General features: G+C 62.9%; 4 protein-coding genes across 4 annotated transcripts; 2 read left to right on the top strand and 2 right to left on the bottom strand.

The window, feature by feature from the left end:
* Positions 1–456: 456 nt before the first annotated feature.
* On the top strand, positions 457–1,817 carry VTJ83DRAFT_6156 (uncharacterized protein; the record flags this gene model as incomplete). Its single annotated transcript, XM_071012836.1, has 3 exons — positions 457–613; positions 689–1,393; positions 1,489–1,817. The coding sequence occupies 3 exons, from the start codon at positions 457–459 to the stop codon at positions 1,815–1,817; spliced, it is 1,191 nt and encodes a 396-aa protein (XP_070865531.1).
* Positions 1,818–4,687: 2,870 nt separating this feature from the next.
* Positions 4,688–8,913, bottom strand: VTJ83DRAFT_6157 (uncharacterized protein; the record flags this gene model as incomplete). Its single annotated transcript, XM_071012837.1, has 3 exons — positions 4,688–8,337; positions 8,397–8,713; positions 8,861–8,913. 3 exons carry the CDS (start codon positions 8,911–8,913, stop codon positions 4,688–4,690), a joined length of 4,020 nt encoding a protein of 1,339 aa, XP_070865532.1.
* Positions 8,914–9,794: 881 nt separating this feature from the next.
* On the top strand, positions 9,795–10,174 carry VTJ83DRAFT_6158 (mitochondrial 37S ribosomal protein mS37; the record flags this gene model as incomplete). Its single annotated transcript, XM_071012838.1, has 2 exons — positions 9,795–9,903; positions 10,008–10,174. The coding sequence occupies 2 exons, from the start codon at positions 9,795–9,797 to the stop codon at positions 10,172–10,174; spliced, it is 276 nt and encodes a 91-aa protein (XP_070865533.1).
* A 1,820-nt stretch (positions 10,175–11,994) lies between these two features.
* On the bottom strand, positions 11,995–15,573 carry VTJ83DRAFT_6159 (uncharacterized protein; the record flags this gene model as incomplete). Its single annotated transcript, XM_071012839.1, has 5 exons — positions 11,995–13,736; positions 13,790–13,976; positions 14,060–14,302; positions 14,388–14,930; positions 15,022–15,573. 5 exons carry the CDS (start codon positions 15,571–15,573, stop codon positions 11,995–11,997), a joined length of 3,267 nt encoding a protein of 1,088 aa, XP_070865534.1.
* Between the last annotated feature and the right edge of the window lie 1,535 nt (positions 15,574–17,108).

A 17,108-nucleotide genomic window follows, 5' to 3' on the forward strand; every position in this document is an offset into this window, starting at 1 on the left:
ATCCAGCTCCTCTGCCTTCTTGGCTACCATCCTCATCACCGCCCTCGGAGGGGAGGGTGCGCGACAAGCCGGAGCACCACCGACAAAGGCAACCTAGCCGTGTCGCTACGCCCTCGCAAGGCATGTGGCGATTGGGCGCTTGGTTTTATTTTAGACTTGTTTTGCGCCATGCCGGCTCTTCGGGTGGCATCCCGCAATGTCTCCTTCCGCCCTCTGGATTTGGTCCTCGGCGGAACGTCGCCCTTCGCAGAGAGATGCTCCGCCAATCGTGATGGGCTGACCCCTGTATCAAATGCAACACCAACCTGGTTGGCGGGATCGTTGATGGTTGACCTTGTCGTTATAAGCCAACAACGCGCGCCCGGGCGTGCCGAACGGGCTCGCCGTCTCGCCGTCCGTGGGTAGCCCTCTCGACGACAACCTCAGGTGCTCCATCCCGACCTAGTTGCAGCGACAATGGGACGGTTTTTGACCTCGACATCGCTGGCCCTCCTGGCCGCCGCCCGGGTGCAGGCACAGGCCGGCCTCTGGTCGCAGTGCGGTGGCATCGGCTACAACGGGCCGACGAGCTGCGTCGCGGGCGCTGTGTGCACGGTGTACAACGACTGGTATCGTAAGGAGACCTCGGCCTAGCTTGGGCGACGGCGCAGATCAGATGGCGTCCAGGAGCTGACACCAACCACCACAGACCAGTGCGTCCCTGGGACCTCGACCAGCTCCTCCACCAGCACCAGGACGACGACCTCTGCCTCGACTCCAAAGGATTCGACCACGTTCCCGACCACGACCACGTCCACGTCCGCGGTGATCTCAACCTCCACCACGTTGGTAACGTCGACGGTCCCCACCGCCACCAGGACCAGCACCAGCAGCGCGGCCACCCCAAGCAACACGGGCGACCCTTGCGCCCTCAAGTTCCTCATCACGTTTGGCGACTCGTACTCGCAGACGGGGTTCGACGTGTCGGGCACCAAGCCATCGCTGAGCAACCCGCTGGGCAACCCGGCGTTCCCGGGATGGACGGCGAGCGGCGGGCTCAACTGGGTCGGGTTCCTGGCGTCGCAGTACAACACGTCCACGCTGCTGGCCTACAACTTTGCCTACGGCGGCGCCACCACCGATTCCTCCATCGTGGAGCCCTACCGTCCCGAGGTGCTGAGCTTCATTGACCAAGTTGCCCAGTTCAGCGGCAGCATCGCCAGCAAGCCGGCCTACGCCCCGTGGGGCGACAATGCGCTGTTTGGCGTGTGGATGGGTGTCAACGACGTCGGCAACTCGTGGTGGAAGGAGGATTACGACCAGATCCTGGAGCGGATCATGGACAGCTACTTCAGCCAGCTGCAAGTCCTGTACGACGCTGGCGCGAGGAACTTTGTGCTCCTCACCGTGCCGCGTATGCTCCCCCTTCCCTTTGCCATCCGCTATATTGTTGCCTGTTTTCATAACATAACCGTCTCGCTGACATGTTTTCTTTTCCTTTTCGCCCAGCTATCCACCGCACGCCGGTCATGATGCTCGAGCCCGATTCTGTTCGGGCCCTCGAGGCGGCCGCCATCGCCAAGTACAACACGGCCCTGAACTCGCGGCTGGCGGCCTTCAAGTCGGCCCACAGCGACATCTCGGCCAAGATTGTTGACACTGGTGTCCCCTTCAACGAGGCCCTCGACAACCCGACCAAGTACGGCTCCCCCGACGCCACTTGCGAGAACGAGGACGGCAAGTCGTGCCTGTGGTTCAACAACTACCACCCGGGCGTTGAGATCAACAGGCTTGTGGCCAAGGCTGTGGCGGAGGCGTGGAAGGACAGCTACTTCTAAGTAATGGGAGGTGACGATTGGGGGATGGGGTGTACATGGTGAAGCTGTGCATAGGTTAGCATGATCTTTCGGCCAAGGACGTTTGAATCGCGTCAGACCTGACAGCGCACCCTTGAAATATCCGTTCCTTGGTTCAGACAGGCAGCGAGTGTGTGTGACTGACGGGCAGCGTGACCAGAACGTCAGAGCCACGTTTTGCCGTCTTTGTATGACCTTGGATGTTGACTCTCTTGGCTGTCGCAAAGAATGCCTGACAGGCTCTATTTGACCCGGAAGTATTCATTGACAAACAAAACTTGGGTCAGTGAAGCTCCTTTCGACTCATTTCCAGCCGTTCCAGACCATTTGGCCTACAGAGCCTGCTTGCTTGAAACCGTGATTAGCTCTCTGGGGGATGGACAGCATCCTACAAGTGCAACAAGGCCACGATAATAAATACTTCAGCTTCAGCATCTCCAGAGAGAAGCAAAGGGGTGGTGGAGATGGAGATGGCAGCGATGACGACAACGCCGGGGTGGATAGACAGGATGGGTATACTCGCAGCAGGAAAACGGCTGGGCCCACGATTGAGGGTGCTCTGTCAGTACTCATTCCTATCAAGACCTGCGAGAAGGCTTCTCGGGAGGTTGTTCGAACCGTTCGCAACCTCGGCGTCCCCAGGTCCAACGAGATCTGTGACAAAGGAGAGCAGGGGTCGAAAGGCAGAGGAATACTCGCTGGCGCTGAAATACAGCAGCAGCCTGCAGGGTATCCTCGACAAACACCGCGCGCAAACGTCGTTAGCAGAGGTGGCTTGAACCTTGGAATTGTAGATTCGAGCTGTTCTGTCCCATAGGAACGGCGCTCCCAGTCTCTCTCTCGTCTTACCATTCTGGACCGTGCATAACACTTCTTCAGAAGCCATAGGGTAATAACCAAGCAGCGGCCAGCAGCGCGCCATGCCTCCGAATCGCAAAGCCTAGCCTTCCCAGCCCAGCTCGTAATCCCACAGGGTAAACAAGCCACGTCCGCGGGCAAGGGACACCGCCGGACACTCGAGCAACAGCCCCTGCTCCGAGCCTTCGGCCAGCAGGTTCCTGATCATCTCGCGGCTGTCGTCCAAGGCCGCTACGTCCTCGAACCTGCGAGCGGCAGCGAGAAAGGTTATTATTAGTTCATTTACGGGCCGAGAGAAGGGGATACGACGCGGAGCATGCCGACGGGACAAAGCCACCCACCGCACGATGAGAGCGAGCCCCTTGGGCTCGTACTCGCCCCAGGTCCCAAGCCCCCAGCCGATGATGCCCGGGGACGCAGCCACCACCCGCCACGTCCCCCGGAAGAGATGGAGGTACAGGCGGGCCTGGGCGTCCTGGGAGCAAGCCATGGTCATGAAGAGCTCGACCATGCGGGGCCACCTCTTGTGGGCGCGGACCGGATGCGCGGGCGGCGGCCGGGCCGCCTCGGGAGCGGCAGGCAAAGGGGGCGGGCGGCGGGTGGCGACGGAGAGGGAGGAGGGTCTGGGCGGAGCGGCCAGGGCGGGAGCCGTGGCCACGCGGGGGCCGACCATGGGGGAAGAGGCCGAAGGAGAAGGGGGCGGCGAGGAAGACGGAGGCGTCGGGGAGGAGGCCCAGGACGTGAAGGACCGACGCTGGCGCACGGGCCGAGGATCAAAGTCATGAAGGCGGTGGCTGCTTTCTGTGCGGGCGGCGAGGGAGGAAACGGCAGCCGAACCGATGCCGGGAAGCGAGAAGCACGTTGGATCCCGCCGAAGTCCAGACGCCGACGAAGCAGCAGAGACGAACGAGCCAGAGCGAGATGCTAAAGAGCTTGGGGAAGCACAAGGACGGTCCATGGTGGGCTTCTTGGTTCCTGTTTGCTATAGGGTTGTAAGAAGGAGAGAGAAGGCAGGGATGAAAGATGGAAAGGCCGGGTTTGGCTGTTTGTAGGTGAAGACTTTGGGAGTATGCTGTAAATAACACTAGACGTCGACAAATAAGGGGCCGGTGATGATGATCAACCACGTTGGACTGATTACGGCGGGTGAGAATGGTGAGTTCCGATGACGGCCTGAAGCTCCCTGATTGCGCAGAAGTGAGGTAATCACGGAGCTGAGGGGTTGTGCTTTGGCGCTATGATAGCATCGTCATAGAATATGTCTTTTTGTTTTCCTGGGGGGGAGGGGGGTACTTTTGGTACTGTTGATCGTTGTGTTGGCATCCGGGTGTAATTCATGGTGGCCAGGAGTCCGTTCATGATGACGAAAGCCGCAAAGGCGTGGCCCGTTTATGGCGACGGCGTTCTGGAAAGAGTATGAAGCCCATTTAATTATATGAAGAGTGTCTCTGGCCATGAGTCGCTATAATGACTTCATTGTCTCCGTCTTGCGAGGTCTGGCATCCAAGAAGTCATGTCAACGAAAATAAACGCAACGTCCCCAACGTTGATCCCTTCGGCGGCCTATAGAATAATTACATCCTCATCATGGCGGGATGTTTGCCGGTTTGATGTAGGCTGTGAGGCAGAGTGGAAAATCACATTGGACTGTACGCTTGGGTTTATTTCAAAGGGATCGATGCCCAGGCGTGTAGGAACACAAGGGACGTGGGCATCACGAAACAATGTTCATTAACTATGGATTTTCCAAACGCCGGCACATATCGTCATCATCCGTCTAAACAGCCGTTGCAAAGTAGTTGAACCTCCAAAAACAAATACCCTCCCTCCCCTCCCCTCCCGCGTATGTGCTGTGCGGTAGCCTGCTGGGCTCAAGGCTCGCTGATGCATCGGCTTCATCCTCCGCCGTATGTAACCAATCAACCCGGAGAACAAACGCTCTCCCACCTCTCCCACAGGCTTGCGTCATAAAATATGGTCTATCCATGCTCTCGTTAAACAGCAGCAGCCCGGCCCCTCCTCTTCGGGGCCGGCGTCCCGTTCACCCCCATCCCCAGCTTCGTGATCCGCGTTCTCCTCGTGGCCATGGCCTTCCCGGCGGCGGGGGCCGATGCCGAGGCGGAGGCAGCCGCCGCATCCGCTCCCGCCACGGCCGCGACAGCCGACTTGAGCGCGGCCGTCCCGGCAGCCGACGTGGTGGTGGCCGAGGCGGAAGCCAGCTTTGGCAGCTTTCGCGCGCGGGAGCGCAGGCTTGGCACGGAGGCCGGCCCCGTATCAGCCTTGCTTGCCGCCGCGGCGGGAGCCGCATCCGTCGCCGTCGTAGCAGCAGCAGCGGCAGAAGCGGAGGAGGCCTTCTTGGCCGGCGCGGGCTTCTTCTCGGCCGCGCCGGCCGCTTTCTGCTGCATCTTCTTCACGGGCGTCGGCGGCGGGAGGCGTGAGGACCTTGGAGAGCGCCTCAAGCGGACAGGGGCAGAGGCAGCAGCAGGCGGGGGAGGAGCTGCAGCAGGAGCAGCAGCCGCCGCCGCCGCCGTACGACCCGTCCTCCGCGGCTGCACCCTTGCCGTCTTCTCCACGACCGGGGCCGGCGGAGCGGGCGGTTCAGCCTCGGCGATCTCGTCCACGCCGACATCGTCCATGGCGCCATCCCCTCCCATGGTAACGTCGGCCAGCAGCTGGCTGGCCAGGGAGCGGAACACGCTGGGCTGCGGCGGCTCGTCCGCCTCGGGCTGGTGGTAGCTGGCCAGCTCCTCGGCCCAGCGAACGGACTTGGGGGCCTTCTTGGACTTGGCGGCATCGCCGGCGCTAGCAGCCGAAGCCTCGCCTGCGGCCGCGTCGCCCGGTGCAGGTCCGTTGCCGTTTGCCTTCAGCTCCTTGGCTCTCCATGCCGGATCCTCGGCCTGGCGGGCGAGCACGACCTGGGGCGGGACCGCGCCGCCCTTGTTCTTGCGCGTGTTGGACCTTGTTAGCGCTGCGAGATCCTTCTCCTCGGCGCGCTGGCGGACCGCGGCGGCCGCGGCGGCCGCCATCGCCGCGGGGGAGAAGGGCCCGTCCTCCGTCATGGCGCCCATGCTGGGCAGGCGCATGGGGAGCATGGACAGGGCGATCGCGTTGGCCGAGGGTGCTGTCGGGCGGAGCGCAATGCGCGAGCGGGACGACCGGCGGGGCCCCGAGGCCGCTGCGGCGTCGGGCGAGGGCGTCTCCATCGTGCCATCAGCGGCCGAATCGGCACGCTTGCGGCGCTTGAGGCGTGGCCTGTCGTCCGCGCGCGCCTCGGTCGGGTCGGCGGAGGAGGGGGCGTCTGCGGTCGCATTCTTGGTTGGCTCGTCCTCATAGTCGCCCAGCTTGCGCTTCCTCGTCGGACTCGGGCTGTTGGGGCTTCGAGCGCGCAGCGGGGCGCGCTCGGGCTCGGGGCGGTCGCGCATCATGGGCGAACCGGTCGATGAGGTCATGGACGCGAGGAGGCTGGACCTGCGGGCGCACTTCTTGGCCAGAGCGGCGGCGGCGGCGGCGGCACGGGCGTTCTTGTCGGCCGTGACGCGCGTCACAAAGTTCCGCAGCATTTCGGTCTCCGAGTCGTCTTGCCTGGCGTGCAACTGCAGCGTGTCGTTCTCGGGCCGGGGCGCCACGACCGTCACGTCCTCGTCTATGGCGGCGGCGGCGGCGGCATCTCCGCAGTCCTCCTCGGGCACGTCTTCCTCGACTACTTCGTCGGCGTCCATGTCATCGGAGCCAAGAGGAGCCTCCTCGTCATCGTCGCGGAGGTGGGCGAGCGAGTCCTCCATCGGTGGGGATTGCTGGCCGTTGATGGGCGTGAAACCGCTGACCTTGGCGGGAACCGTGGATTCAGAAGCCTGGGCGGCCCCTTCAACAGGTTCTTCCGGGGCAGCCGCGGGCCCGGGCACGGAAGCCGAGGGCACATGCTGGGGCAAGGAGGCTGCATACGGCTCCAGAAGGCTGACTTCATCGTCCTCGTCAACGCTGGGCGTGGGCATCCCCCCGGAGGGTTCGGGGTTGTCGTTCGGCGCTTCCTGGGACTGAACCGGGGACGGCGTTGTTGTCGAGGCGTCCATGGCATCGCTGCCTTCTCCGCCGACAGGATGCGCAGGCAGGCCGAGGTCCACCGGCGACCCGTTGCGGGCGACGTGGCTGGCGGGCTCTGCTTCGGGCGCAAGCCCCCAGGGCCCCTCGGCATCTCTGTCGACAGAGGCAGGTTCGCCAGCGATGGGGAGGGTCGTCTTGGGAGGAAGCTCCACGCTTGGAGATGCGTCCCGAGAACGGTCGGACAACGTCGTGTCGTTGGACGAGGATGGAGGAGGGGCGTTGCTCGAATCGTCAGACGAGGGCTCGGCGCTGGACGGCGGCGGAGATGTGGTTGCGGCCGGTGGTGCGTCGGGCTCTGCCGCAGCGACCGCATCTGGCGTGGTCCGCTCCCTGAAGGAAGACTCTTCGTAGATGGTGGCAAGGCCGTCCCCATCATGAGATGCAAACATGGCCTCGCTGGCGTCGGAAGCGTTGAACGCGATAGGGGCGGCCCCGGCGGAGGCGGTAGCTCCCGCCTCCGCCGCAGGATCCTCTTCGGCCGGGAGAGAAGGACTCGCCTCGGTGGCCGCCGTGCCACCAACCGCCGGGCCGTCGGCAGCCGAGGGATCAGACATGATGTCGTTTGCCGGAGACGCTTGCTCGGAGGTCTCGACGTCTGGCGCATCGCCGCCAGCTGAGGCATACGTCGTCGGATCGGCAGCGCCCTCGGCGGTCTGGGCAAAGATGTCCAGGCTCTTCCTCATGTCCACCTCGACGACACGCTCCGCGCCGCGGCCTTCCTCTGGCTCCACCGAGAAGATGTTCATCGTGTTACGCCTTCCCTTGCGGTCGCGCGGGAGGGTTTCCGGGATGCTCTCGAGCGAGGTGAAGCTGTGACGGCGATTCGGGCTGCCGCGGCCTTTCTTCAGGGCTAGCAGGCGGGCCACGCCGCTTGGCGTCCGCTCCGTCCTGCGAGCCGACTGCAGGGAAAGGCGCCTGCGGGCCTCGTGGGGCGATTCGGCGTGGACGACGTCGACCGGCTGATCGAACAGAAGAGGAGCAGGACTCGGAGCTTCGGACGAGGAGGTGGGCTCTGCAGCGTCGTGCGCGGGGGGGGACGACGCAACGGCGGCGGTCGGGGTGGCGGGAGGGAGTCTGGACGGCTTCGAAGGCGACAGGGCCAGCACGCTTCCCTCGGGCGCCTCCAAGAGCACCCTCGTGGGAGTCGCCTTGACGCGGAAGGCCGAGAAGGGGGAGTCGGCGACCTTGGTGGGCGACAAGCTCGCTGCTCGCTTGACGGGCGACGATAGAGCCCCGGAATCTCTTGCAGGCGGTGGGGCGGGCCTGAGAAGCTTCCTGGGCGACAGGGAGAGACGGCTGCTCGCGCGGCGCGTGGATCGCCTGCGCATCAGGGTCTCGTCCATCTTGCGCGCCGGGTCGACAGGCTCCGCCGGCGCAGGCACGTCGCGGGGGTTGTGCTCTTGGGGTCGAATCGGCCAGCGCGAGCTGTCTCGTTTCTTGGGGATCCACCTCAGGGTGTCGTCGGGGAAGGTCGCGGGTTTGGCCTGGATGCTCGTCGCGATGGGTTCGGAGGGTGGCTGCTGCTCGGCCCTAGAAACCGCCGCTGTGGCTCGCACGTTAGCTGGGAACCGCGCACCGGGTGTTGGTCGGCAGGGTCCGTACCTCTCGCCTCCTCCAGCTCCCGCTCGATCTCGTCGCGTTGCAGCTGCCGGTCGGCTCTCGGATCCCACATGGCGTCGCCCCACGACGCAAAGTGTCGCGCCGGGCGGTCTCGCTTCCGCGGGCCGAGACCCTGCGTTTCCAACTCGGCCATGGCTCGCGAATACGGCTCGTGGTTGGGCACGGGCGGCACGCCGCCGACGCGTTTCCAGATCTTGGACAGGCGCCGGCGGCCGGGGACGGGGGCGACAGGGACGCGGTCCCAGGCTCTGGGCCAGGCGACGCGGGGCGGGGCGAAGCATTCGGCAGGAATGGGTGCGCTGCAACACGCGTGAGACATGTCCGCAATCACGGCAATCACGGTGGCGGTGGTGGTGGTGGTGGTAGCGGTGGTGCTGGTGCTGGTGCTGGAATGTTGGGGCAAAGACGTGGTGGTGGTGGTGGTGGTGGTGGTGGTGGTGGCTTACCTCTGGAATGGCATGCTGGCGACGCGCGTGGCGTCGGAATCGGTGTCGCTCATGGCGAGACGACGACGTTGACGTGGTAGCAATCCGAGGAACACGTCTCAGACCGGGTGAAGGATGGCGATACAAGGATACAATGAGAAGCAAGAAACGAGTTAACGCTGGCAGCCCATATCCAAACAAAGCAAACCCAACCATGCAAAAAACGCCACTGAGAAGGAGACGCGTGTTTGGATGCGAGCGAGAAGCGCGACGAGGGGGACCCCACGAGGCGGAGACGGAACTTGTTCAACAGCAAACGAGCTTGCATTGGATTGACCTGACATGGGTTGGCCAAGCTGCCTTTTGTTTACTGTGGTAGCTAGTTATTTACACTGGCCAGGGCAGCCAATCGCAGAGCTCCAGCCCTGGGGCAGCCCGGCATTCCGCAACTCGCTTCGCCAAGCCGCAACGGACCCGCAACAGACCCGCGACGGACCCACAGCGGCGCTGGCCCGACTGGACCCGGCCCTGACCCCACCGCCGGCAAACGCTGAGCCGGACCTGACGCTCACTATTACATACGCAGTACTTGCTGTGTATGTAGTACCGCTGCCCTTGGATGCCAGATCCCCACCTTCGGCTCCTTATCACCACGTGACCTCGAAATCTTGCAAGGACCCTCTCGATCCATCGAGCCCCTCGGGAGCTCCAAACGCTCCAAACCTGGACCGGCCGGAGACGGGACTCGCTGCGATCCAGCCCACCTCGACGACAGCGACGACAGCGACGACAACAAGGGACAGGCACGCCACCCATCCGGCCATGCCATAACCGCTCCCTGAATCCCCCTTCCGCCCAGGCCCACCACGACGACGACGACGACGAAGAAGCAGAAGAAGAGACAAACAAAAAGAAAAAAAAACAAAAAAAAAAAAAAAAAAAAAAAAGCGCCGACATGACGAACCGCAACCCGATCCGCCTTCCGCCGCTCAAGGTCCTGCGCGTGCGCAACCCCAACCGCCACGAGCCGAACCCCTGCCTCAACATCATGTCCTCTGTCCTCGGTACGCCGCGCCCCTGCTCCTGCTCCTGCTCCTGCTCCCTCCTTGCCGTCTGAGCCCGGGCTAACCAAGTGTCCCTGCCACCCACACCCCCCCGCCCTATGCAGCCTGCTGGGCGTCCGCCGGCTACACCGGGCGCGGCTGCACCACCGTCGAGAACGCGCTACGGGCGTGCATGGACGCTCCGGCGCCCCCGCCCAAGGCCCCCAACACCATCAACTACCACCTCAACCGGCTCTCGAAGCGCTTGATCTCGCAGGGCAAGAAGAAATGAGCGGCCCCGACGTCGGCGAGGACGGCGGCGTGGTTGCGTGTTGGGGTGGGAGGGCGGAGAGGGGGGGGGGGGGGGGGGGGGGAGAGGGGGATCGAGCGTGCGGGGTCGAGAGAAAGAGACAAGGCAAGCGAGGGATAGGGGCCACGACGAGCCCAGAGGTTGACAACCGGAGGGAAAAAGGGGGAGGGGGGGGTTCTACGATCGATGACGCCAGGCGGCCAAGACACGTCGCCGAGCTTAAACCGGACTTCGACCTGCTCCAGGTGCTGGAAGGTTTCTTGGCCGGATTCATCGAGGTTGACGTGTCGACCGGAGAACCGAGGGAGGGAAGGGGGATACGACTCGACGGGGATCCAACGGTGCGCATCCGCCAGCTTCTCTCCAAGCACATCTCCCTCCTCCTCCCCCTCATGCTGCCCCAGCAGTGGAGAATGCGGGCCCGGCCTGCTCCAACGGACAGCCTTTCGTACCGAGAGAGACGGAGAGGGCTTTGCCGGGAACCCATGTACGACTACGCGAGAGAGAGAGAGACGCGCATACTGTCTATGCGCAGGGTAGCGTAAAACGCAAAAACGACAGGCATGCGGCCATGCATGTATGTATGTATGTATTGTATAGTTTGTCATCCAAGCTGTCCTTTCCAGGCTTGTCTGGCTCGTCTACCGAGGTAGCTCCCTACCCAAGGTATGTAGGTAGGCATGAGAAACCTCCGTGCTCACTCCGCCTGTCCCCATCATGCAAAAGGGCCAGAGGGTCGACAAAGCTGCAAGGCTGGCCCCGCCGTCGGCTTCGCTCTGCCTATCACGCCAAGCTCTTCACCCACGGCCAAGACACGACACAACAGACGACGCAAAATCAGCGACTCGTATTAACCCATCGCCAAATGCATGGGGCTGTCTACCTCTTCCCGATATCATCATCCCCTTGCCATCACCTGAGACGAACGACCCTTGAGCAAACTACTAGACACGAGCAGGAATGCACCCTGGGTATTCCTATCTACATCGCGAACGAACCATCCCGCACATGAAACAGAAGGAAAAAAAAAAAAAAAAAAAAAAAAAGAGGCAGCAGCAGACAGACAGACAGATCGGCCGGGACGACAACAACGGCGCCCCTCTTCCCCACGGAACCTCTTGTCGTGGAATAACCCCACCTCGCGCTTCTCTTCGTCGCTCCCCAACGTTTCCTCCCCCTCCCTCCCTACGAACGTCATCTGCTTGCCCACAAAACGCGCAGACACCGCCCGTAACTCAGGGCCAACGTAAACAAAAGACAAACGAGAGTGCCGAGGCGAGAAACCCCCAGAAAGATCCCACCCATGCTTCCATCCGTTCTGACCCAAGAAACCGACCAAAGCCCAAGCAGACGAAAAAGAAACCCAACGAATGAACCGGCTTGTATCCCCATAGATCATCATGTCCCCCAGGTCGAGAGGATGCGGGAACGCCAGTCGAACCCTCCACGCTCCTTTGCCGGAATTCGAAAAAAGAAAGGTTCCCAAAGCCGAGAGATCCAAGCAAGCCTTGATGGTCGAAAGGAGCGAACGTCGTGAGCGCTTGTACAAGGCGGCCCTGGAGGCTCAAGCCCGGCGGGTTCGCCCCCCGCAGCCAAAAGAGAGGGACCTCCAAGGCAGGAGACGTGAGAGCGAAAGAGCGACGTGTAGGCATGGTCGAGCAGAACGAGCGGTGGAAGGCAAGGTCAGTTCGGTAGGATAGCGATAGACGTCTTTTTTGTTGTTGCTGTTTGCCGCTCCTCGGTATCAACATGACGAGACAAATCTGCCACCAAAATACCCTCGGAAACGCCGACGAAACGCATCAACAAACGCCGGACCTGGCCAGCCCTCCGCCCCGGCCGCCGTAGAGGATAGGGGTATACATGTTTGGAAGACGTCGATGCTGATGATGCTGATGATGCTGATGATGTCGATGATGCCGATGATGCTGCAGAGAAGAAGGCTGAACCATGCCGCCCAGGCGCCGTGGAATCAAAGGCGCAAGGTCGAGTCCGGCTTCGTTTTGGGCATGGGCGCGAGAATTGTCGGCCGCAGGAGTCCTAATTAATGTCCCCGACGCAAAACAGTTCGATCTCGCCCAGCCCCCCGGGGGTGTTGGCGTGGGTCTCGCGCCATTCCGAAATGGCGATTTGGATATCATCGTCGCTTTCGATCGTGACAAAATCGCCGTCCTCGTCGCGGTACCGCAGCTTGAGATCGCCACGGGCGATGCTGCTCGTGATGAGGCGCGCCAGCTTGACATCGATGCGGTCGACCAGGCTCTGGTAGGTAATGTTGTACTGCGCCACGAGGGTGAAGTAGTTGCCCTGGTCGTAGTTGACCTTGACCTTGAGCTGGTTGGGCATGCCGATGTCGCCCGGCGTCGGAGGGACCATGCCATGGCCCGAGAGCGGGGCCGTCTGGAGGCCTGGCGAGATGGATCTCGACGGGTCGACGGGCGCAAGCGGCGCCAGCCCCGGCGGCGGGGCCCGGGCGGCGGGAGGTTGGCGAGGCTGGCAGGCGTGCCTTGGCGCGAGTAGACAGGCTGCGTCGGGAACTGCGCCATGTTGCCGCCGCTGTACGGCTGCCTGGCTCGTTGCGCGCCTGGCGAGCTCGTGTTGGCCCGCATGGGAAGCTCGTTGGCGGGGCTGCCCGTGTTGCTGCGTGGGATGTTGGAGTCGTGCCGAACATGCGTGGGATGCGGCGGGTGGTTCTGGGCGAGGTGGGCCGGGATGCCGGGCACGGCCGGGATGGACTGGCCGCCCCGGACGCTCTGGCCGTTGATGTCCGGGGTGCTGTAGCTCCGGCTGCGCTGCTGCTGCAGCTGAGCCGCCTGCGCCGAATCGCGCGGCATGACGGGCATGGACGGGCCGCGGGGGTTGCGCCCGTTGGCGCCGAACGCGTTGGCGGGGTTGGAGCCATCCCGGGATGGAGCTCGAGGCATGGCGGGCGCCGTGTACCGGTTGTGCTCGTCCGGATTCCACGGCTGCGGGTTGCCCGCCTTCGGAAACTGGTAGATGCCGCTCGTCGTGCTCGTTCGGCTGGACGCCGGCGACTCGGTCACGGGCGAGAAGTACGAGTCGCCGCCCCGCGGCATGGGCGATTGCTGACCTGGCACTTGGGTCTGCAGCGTAGGAGGGGCCATTGGGAACCTTGGCGGCGGCGCTCGGCCGGCCGACGCCATCGACTGGGCGCTCTCGCTGGTCGCGGATCGCTGCCGCAAGCTGGTGCTCGAGGCATTGCGCACCATGGTGCCAGGCATCGCCATGGGGCCGCCGTACTGCGAGGGCGTCGGGGTCATCCCGGCGAGGCTTCCGGTCGGCTCGTCGTCCTCGTCCTCGTCCTCGGCTTCCTTGGCGTACGGATTCTCCAGGCCGCTGGGGTTCTCGAGCCAGGTGAAGGTCGGCGCTCTGTCGTTGGTCATTTGCGGTTGCGGCGCGTTCTCCTTGCGCTGCTGGTCGAGGCCCGCCGCCCACTTCTTCATCATGTCCTCGTTCTGGAACTTGATCATGAAGTTTTCGACGCCGGGGTCGCCCTTCCACCAGATCTGCACCGTATATTGGCCTGGGACCTTGTCAGCATGCCTCCGTTGACGCAAGCGTCGCAGGCGCGCCTACCTGGTTTCGACATGGCCACCACGTCCGTCACGTTCGTCATGAAGATGCGGCCTTTGAGCTGCAGCTTCGCGTTCTTGTTGCGCGTCTTGGGCGCGACCACCCGAGACTTTTCTTTCTTGTCCTTGACCTTTCCAGGCACCACTTCCTTGCAGCACAGCAGGATGGATTGGAACAGGTAGATTTCGTACTGCTGACAAGAAGAATTAGCAGCTGCTACCTTAGGCCGGCGGCTGGGGACGGGGGCGGGGAGGGGGGAGGGGAGAGGCGCACGTCTCGGTCTTGATCGCCCTTTCCGGTGACAACGGGGTAGACGCCGTGGAGGAGCAGCTTGCCGAACTGCTGGACGCGGTGGCTTTTCCAGTCGTCGACGCGGGCGATCAGGTCTTCCAGGGCCTCGTCCAACAAATCGCGGTCGACGGCTTCGTTGGCCTTCTGCAGGACGCGCTCGGCGGCGTCGATGCCGGCCTGGAGATCCGCGATGGTTGCCTCGTCGTCGCTCTTCTTCAATAGGTCCTACGGTACGCGGTACAACGGTCAGCTGTGTCTGGGGAGGGGCGTGCGAAAAAAGGCCCGGGGTGGAGGGGGGGGGCGTGCGTACCTTGAGCAAGAGCGGATATTTGACGAGGCGCTGCATGGGCTTGAGCAGGAATCCGTCGAGGGTGTTGAAGTCGCAGGCGACAGGATGGTCGGCGCTTTGGATCTTGTCAAAGACCTGCTGGGCAAGCTGGCCGGCCTTGCGCTGGTTCGCGATGAAGGGCTGGTAGCACATGTTGAAGGCTTCTTCGTACGCCACGAACGGGCTGCCCCACTCCTGTCGGGAAGGCGGCATCGAGTTGGTGGTTTCGACGCGGATGAGGAACTTGCGCTGGCAGTCGAGGATGGCGTTGATGTTGAGAAAGATGTTGTGCACGACGTCGCCGGGGATGATGCCGTTTTGCTCGAGCGTCTCCTTGAGGTCGTGAAGGTTCTCCAGGTCCTGCACGTACTTGCGCTCCGTGTCGACCAGCTCACGCACGATGTAGTCTCGGTAGCTCATCTGCGACCCGGTCTGCGCCATGTCGGCTTCGGGGTAGGGCTGGATCTGGAGAAGGAGGCCGCGCTGCTCGGCCAGGTCGAGGACGTGGTTGATGACTGAAGTGACCTAGGGTGCGGGCTCATCAGGTCAGGGGGGGGGGAGGACGGGAAGCGCGAAGCGGGGGGAGGGGGAGAGCGCCGGGCACGACGTGACTGACCTTGACGAAACCGGTGGTGTCGCTGCCGGCGAGGTCGGTGATGATGAAGACCTCGGTGGTGGGCATCTTTAACCTGGACTTGCAGGCTTCGACGAAGCGCAGGATGGCGATCTTGGAGCGCTTCTCCTCGGAGATGTTCTTCTCGAGGACCTGCAGCGGCGGGTCCATCTTGAGGGCGTTGAAGATGGCGAGCAGCGGGTGGCCGGTGCGCAAGAGCTTCCACAGGGAGCCTACGGGGCCGCCATCATCCGGGTCGCTGGCCAGCTGCTCGAGCTGCTCCAGGTAGGGGTCGAAGCCGGGCACCTTGGCCAGGCGCTGCTTCAGGGTGACGCATATTTGGTAGAGCGACCGCGAGGCGTCGGCCTTTTGGTTGATGATGTTGCTGGTGGCCACGACCTGGCCATTCTGGGGGGCGACGAGGGTGGACGCGGTGGACAGCGAGGTCACCGACGAGGAGGGGTTGGTGCCGGGAAAGCTGGCCGGTGCTGACATTTGGTTATCGCGCAGGATTCCAGGCATGCCAAAGGGAGCCAATCTGTCGACAATGTCCATGGCAAAGAGGGAGGGCCCGGCGGATGTTCAGGCGATGGAGGGGAGCATGGGCCAACGCTCGCTCTCCATTCGCACCGACGTCGTGTGTGGGGAGGGAGAGGAGAGCTCGCAGAACTGAACCGGGGACCGGGTGATAACGGCGGCTGTAACCCCTGGGACGGTATCGAGGCTAAGACTCAATTGGGCGCCCGGCAGGGACCTGGCTGGCACGTTAGGACGAAAGGTCGGTGAGGGTCCAGGTCGCTGGGCGGGCGGGAGACGTCCAAGGTGATCCCGGGGTATGTCTGTCGTAGTAGAAGGCGGAATGGATGAAGAGAAGGGGACTGGGAACAAGGGCCCTGTTTGTTCCGGGCCTGCGAGACCGGACTTGACGGACGTTGTTGGGCTCTTCAGGAACGGGTGCTTATCGCCGCGGGATGGCTTCTTGGGGCGGCGCCACCTTTTTGGATGGGATCGTCGGTCGGCGGGCCGGGTCGTGCAAAGGCAGGTCGGGTTATTTTGTCGCTGGGCGCTGGGGACGGGGAATGCGGCTCGGGCGTCGTCTTGCTGCGGTCGGATCCGTGGTTGTTTGCTGTCGAGAAGGGGATGATGACGGGGGGGGGGCGGCCCAACGTGCCTCGGAGCTGAGGTGAGCGGTTGTTGCGGTGGGGTTGCACGGTGGGAGGGAGTTGGACGGTGGGCAGGGTAGCTTTCTGCCACGCAGCCGTCTTGTTGGAGGGATAAAAATGGACCTGAAGCTCCCAAGCTTGGGTGGCCGAAGTCTTTACGTTCCAGGTTGTGGTGCTTGAAGAGGTGAGGTTTCGGGAAAAGGAGGGACGTTTCCTTCGGTCTGGGGAGGGGGGGGAGAGGGAGAGGAATGGGGGTGGAACGTATTGAAGATTGGACGGTGGTTGGCTGGAGACGGGGCCAGGAGGGCAAAAGGGCGGGTTGGGTGTGTGCGGGTAACGGAAAGCCCACCTCAGTGCAGCGCAGTGCGGGCGGACGACGAATCTCAGCAGAGCGGAGCCAGTGAGCTCGGGTGTGTTTGGCGGGCGGGCGGGCTGACGGGACTGAGGTGACCCCGGCCCTTTCCACCTCAGCGGGAAGTGGGCGCTGATTTCACTGGCCGGGCCCACTTTTTCCACAGCACTAAGGTACTACTATACACTACTGTGTACCTATAGTACACAGTACACAGCAAGTCCCGTCGGGTCCCGTCCGGGGGGGGGGGGGGGGGGGGGAGGGGCCACACACCTATCCATGCCAACCTCTCCCTGTCTACCTACAAGGTACCTCACCTACTGTGTACAACCTGGAAGTACAAGTACACGGTACCGTACCTAGGTATTGTACCTAGACATCAGGGATGTTGGCATCTATCCCGGGTCCCTCCTACTTTAAAAGTAGCTAAGGTAAGGTCCTTCATAGCACCATGAAATTCGAGAATTTAAGGAAACGGGTATCACAGCACTACCTTCCAGGTTGTAGGTAGGTAACGCTAAGATACCTATGGGGGAACAGGGCAGGACGGGCATCACGGACCGGAACAGCGGCAA

This window comes from Remersonia thermophila, chromosome 5 (assembly GCF_042764415.1).
Source record: "Remersonia thermophila strain ATCC 22073 chromosome 5, whole genome shotgun sequence".
NCBI classification, from domain to species: domain Eukaryota; kingdom Fungi; phylum Ascomycota; class Sordariomycetes; order Sordariales; family Chaetomiaceae; genus Remersonia; species Remersonia thermophila.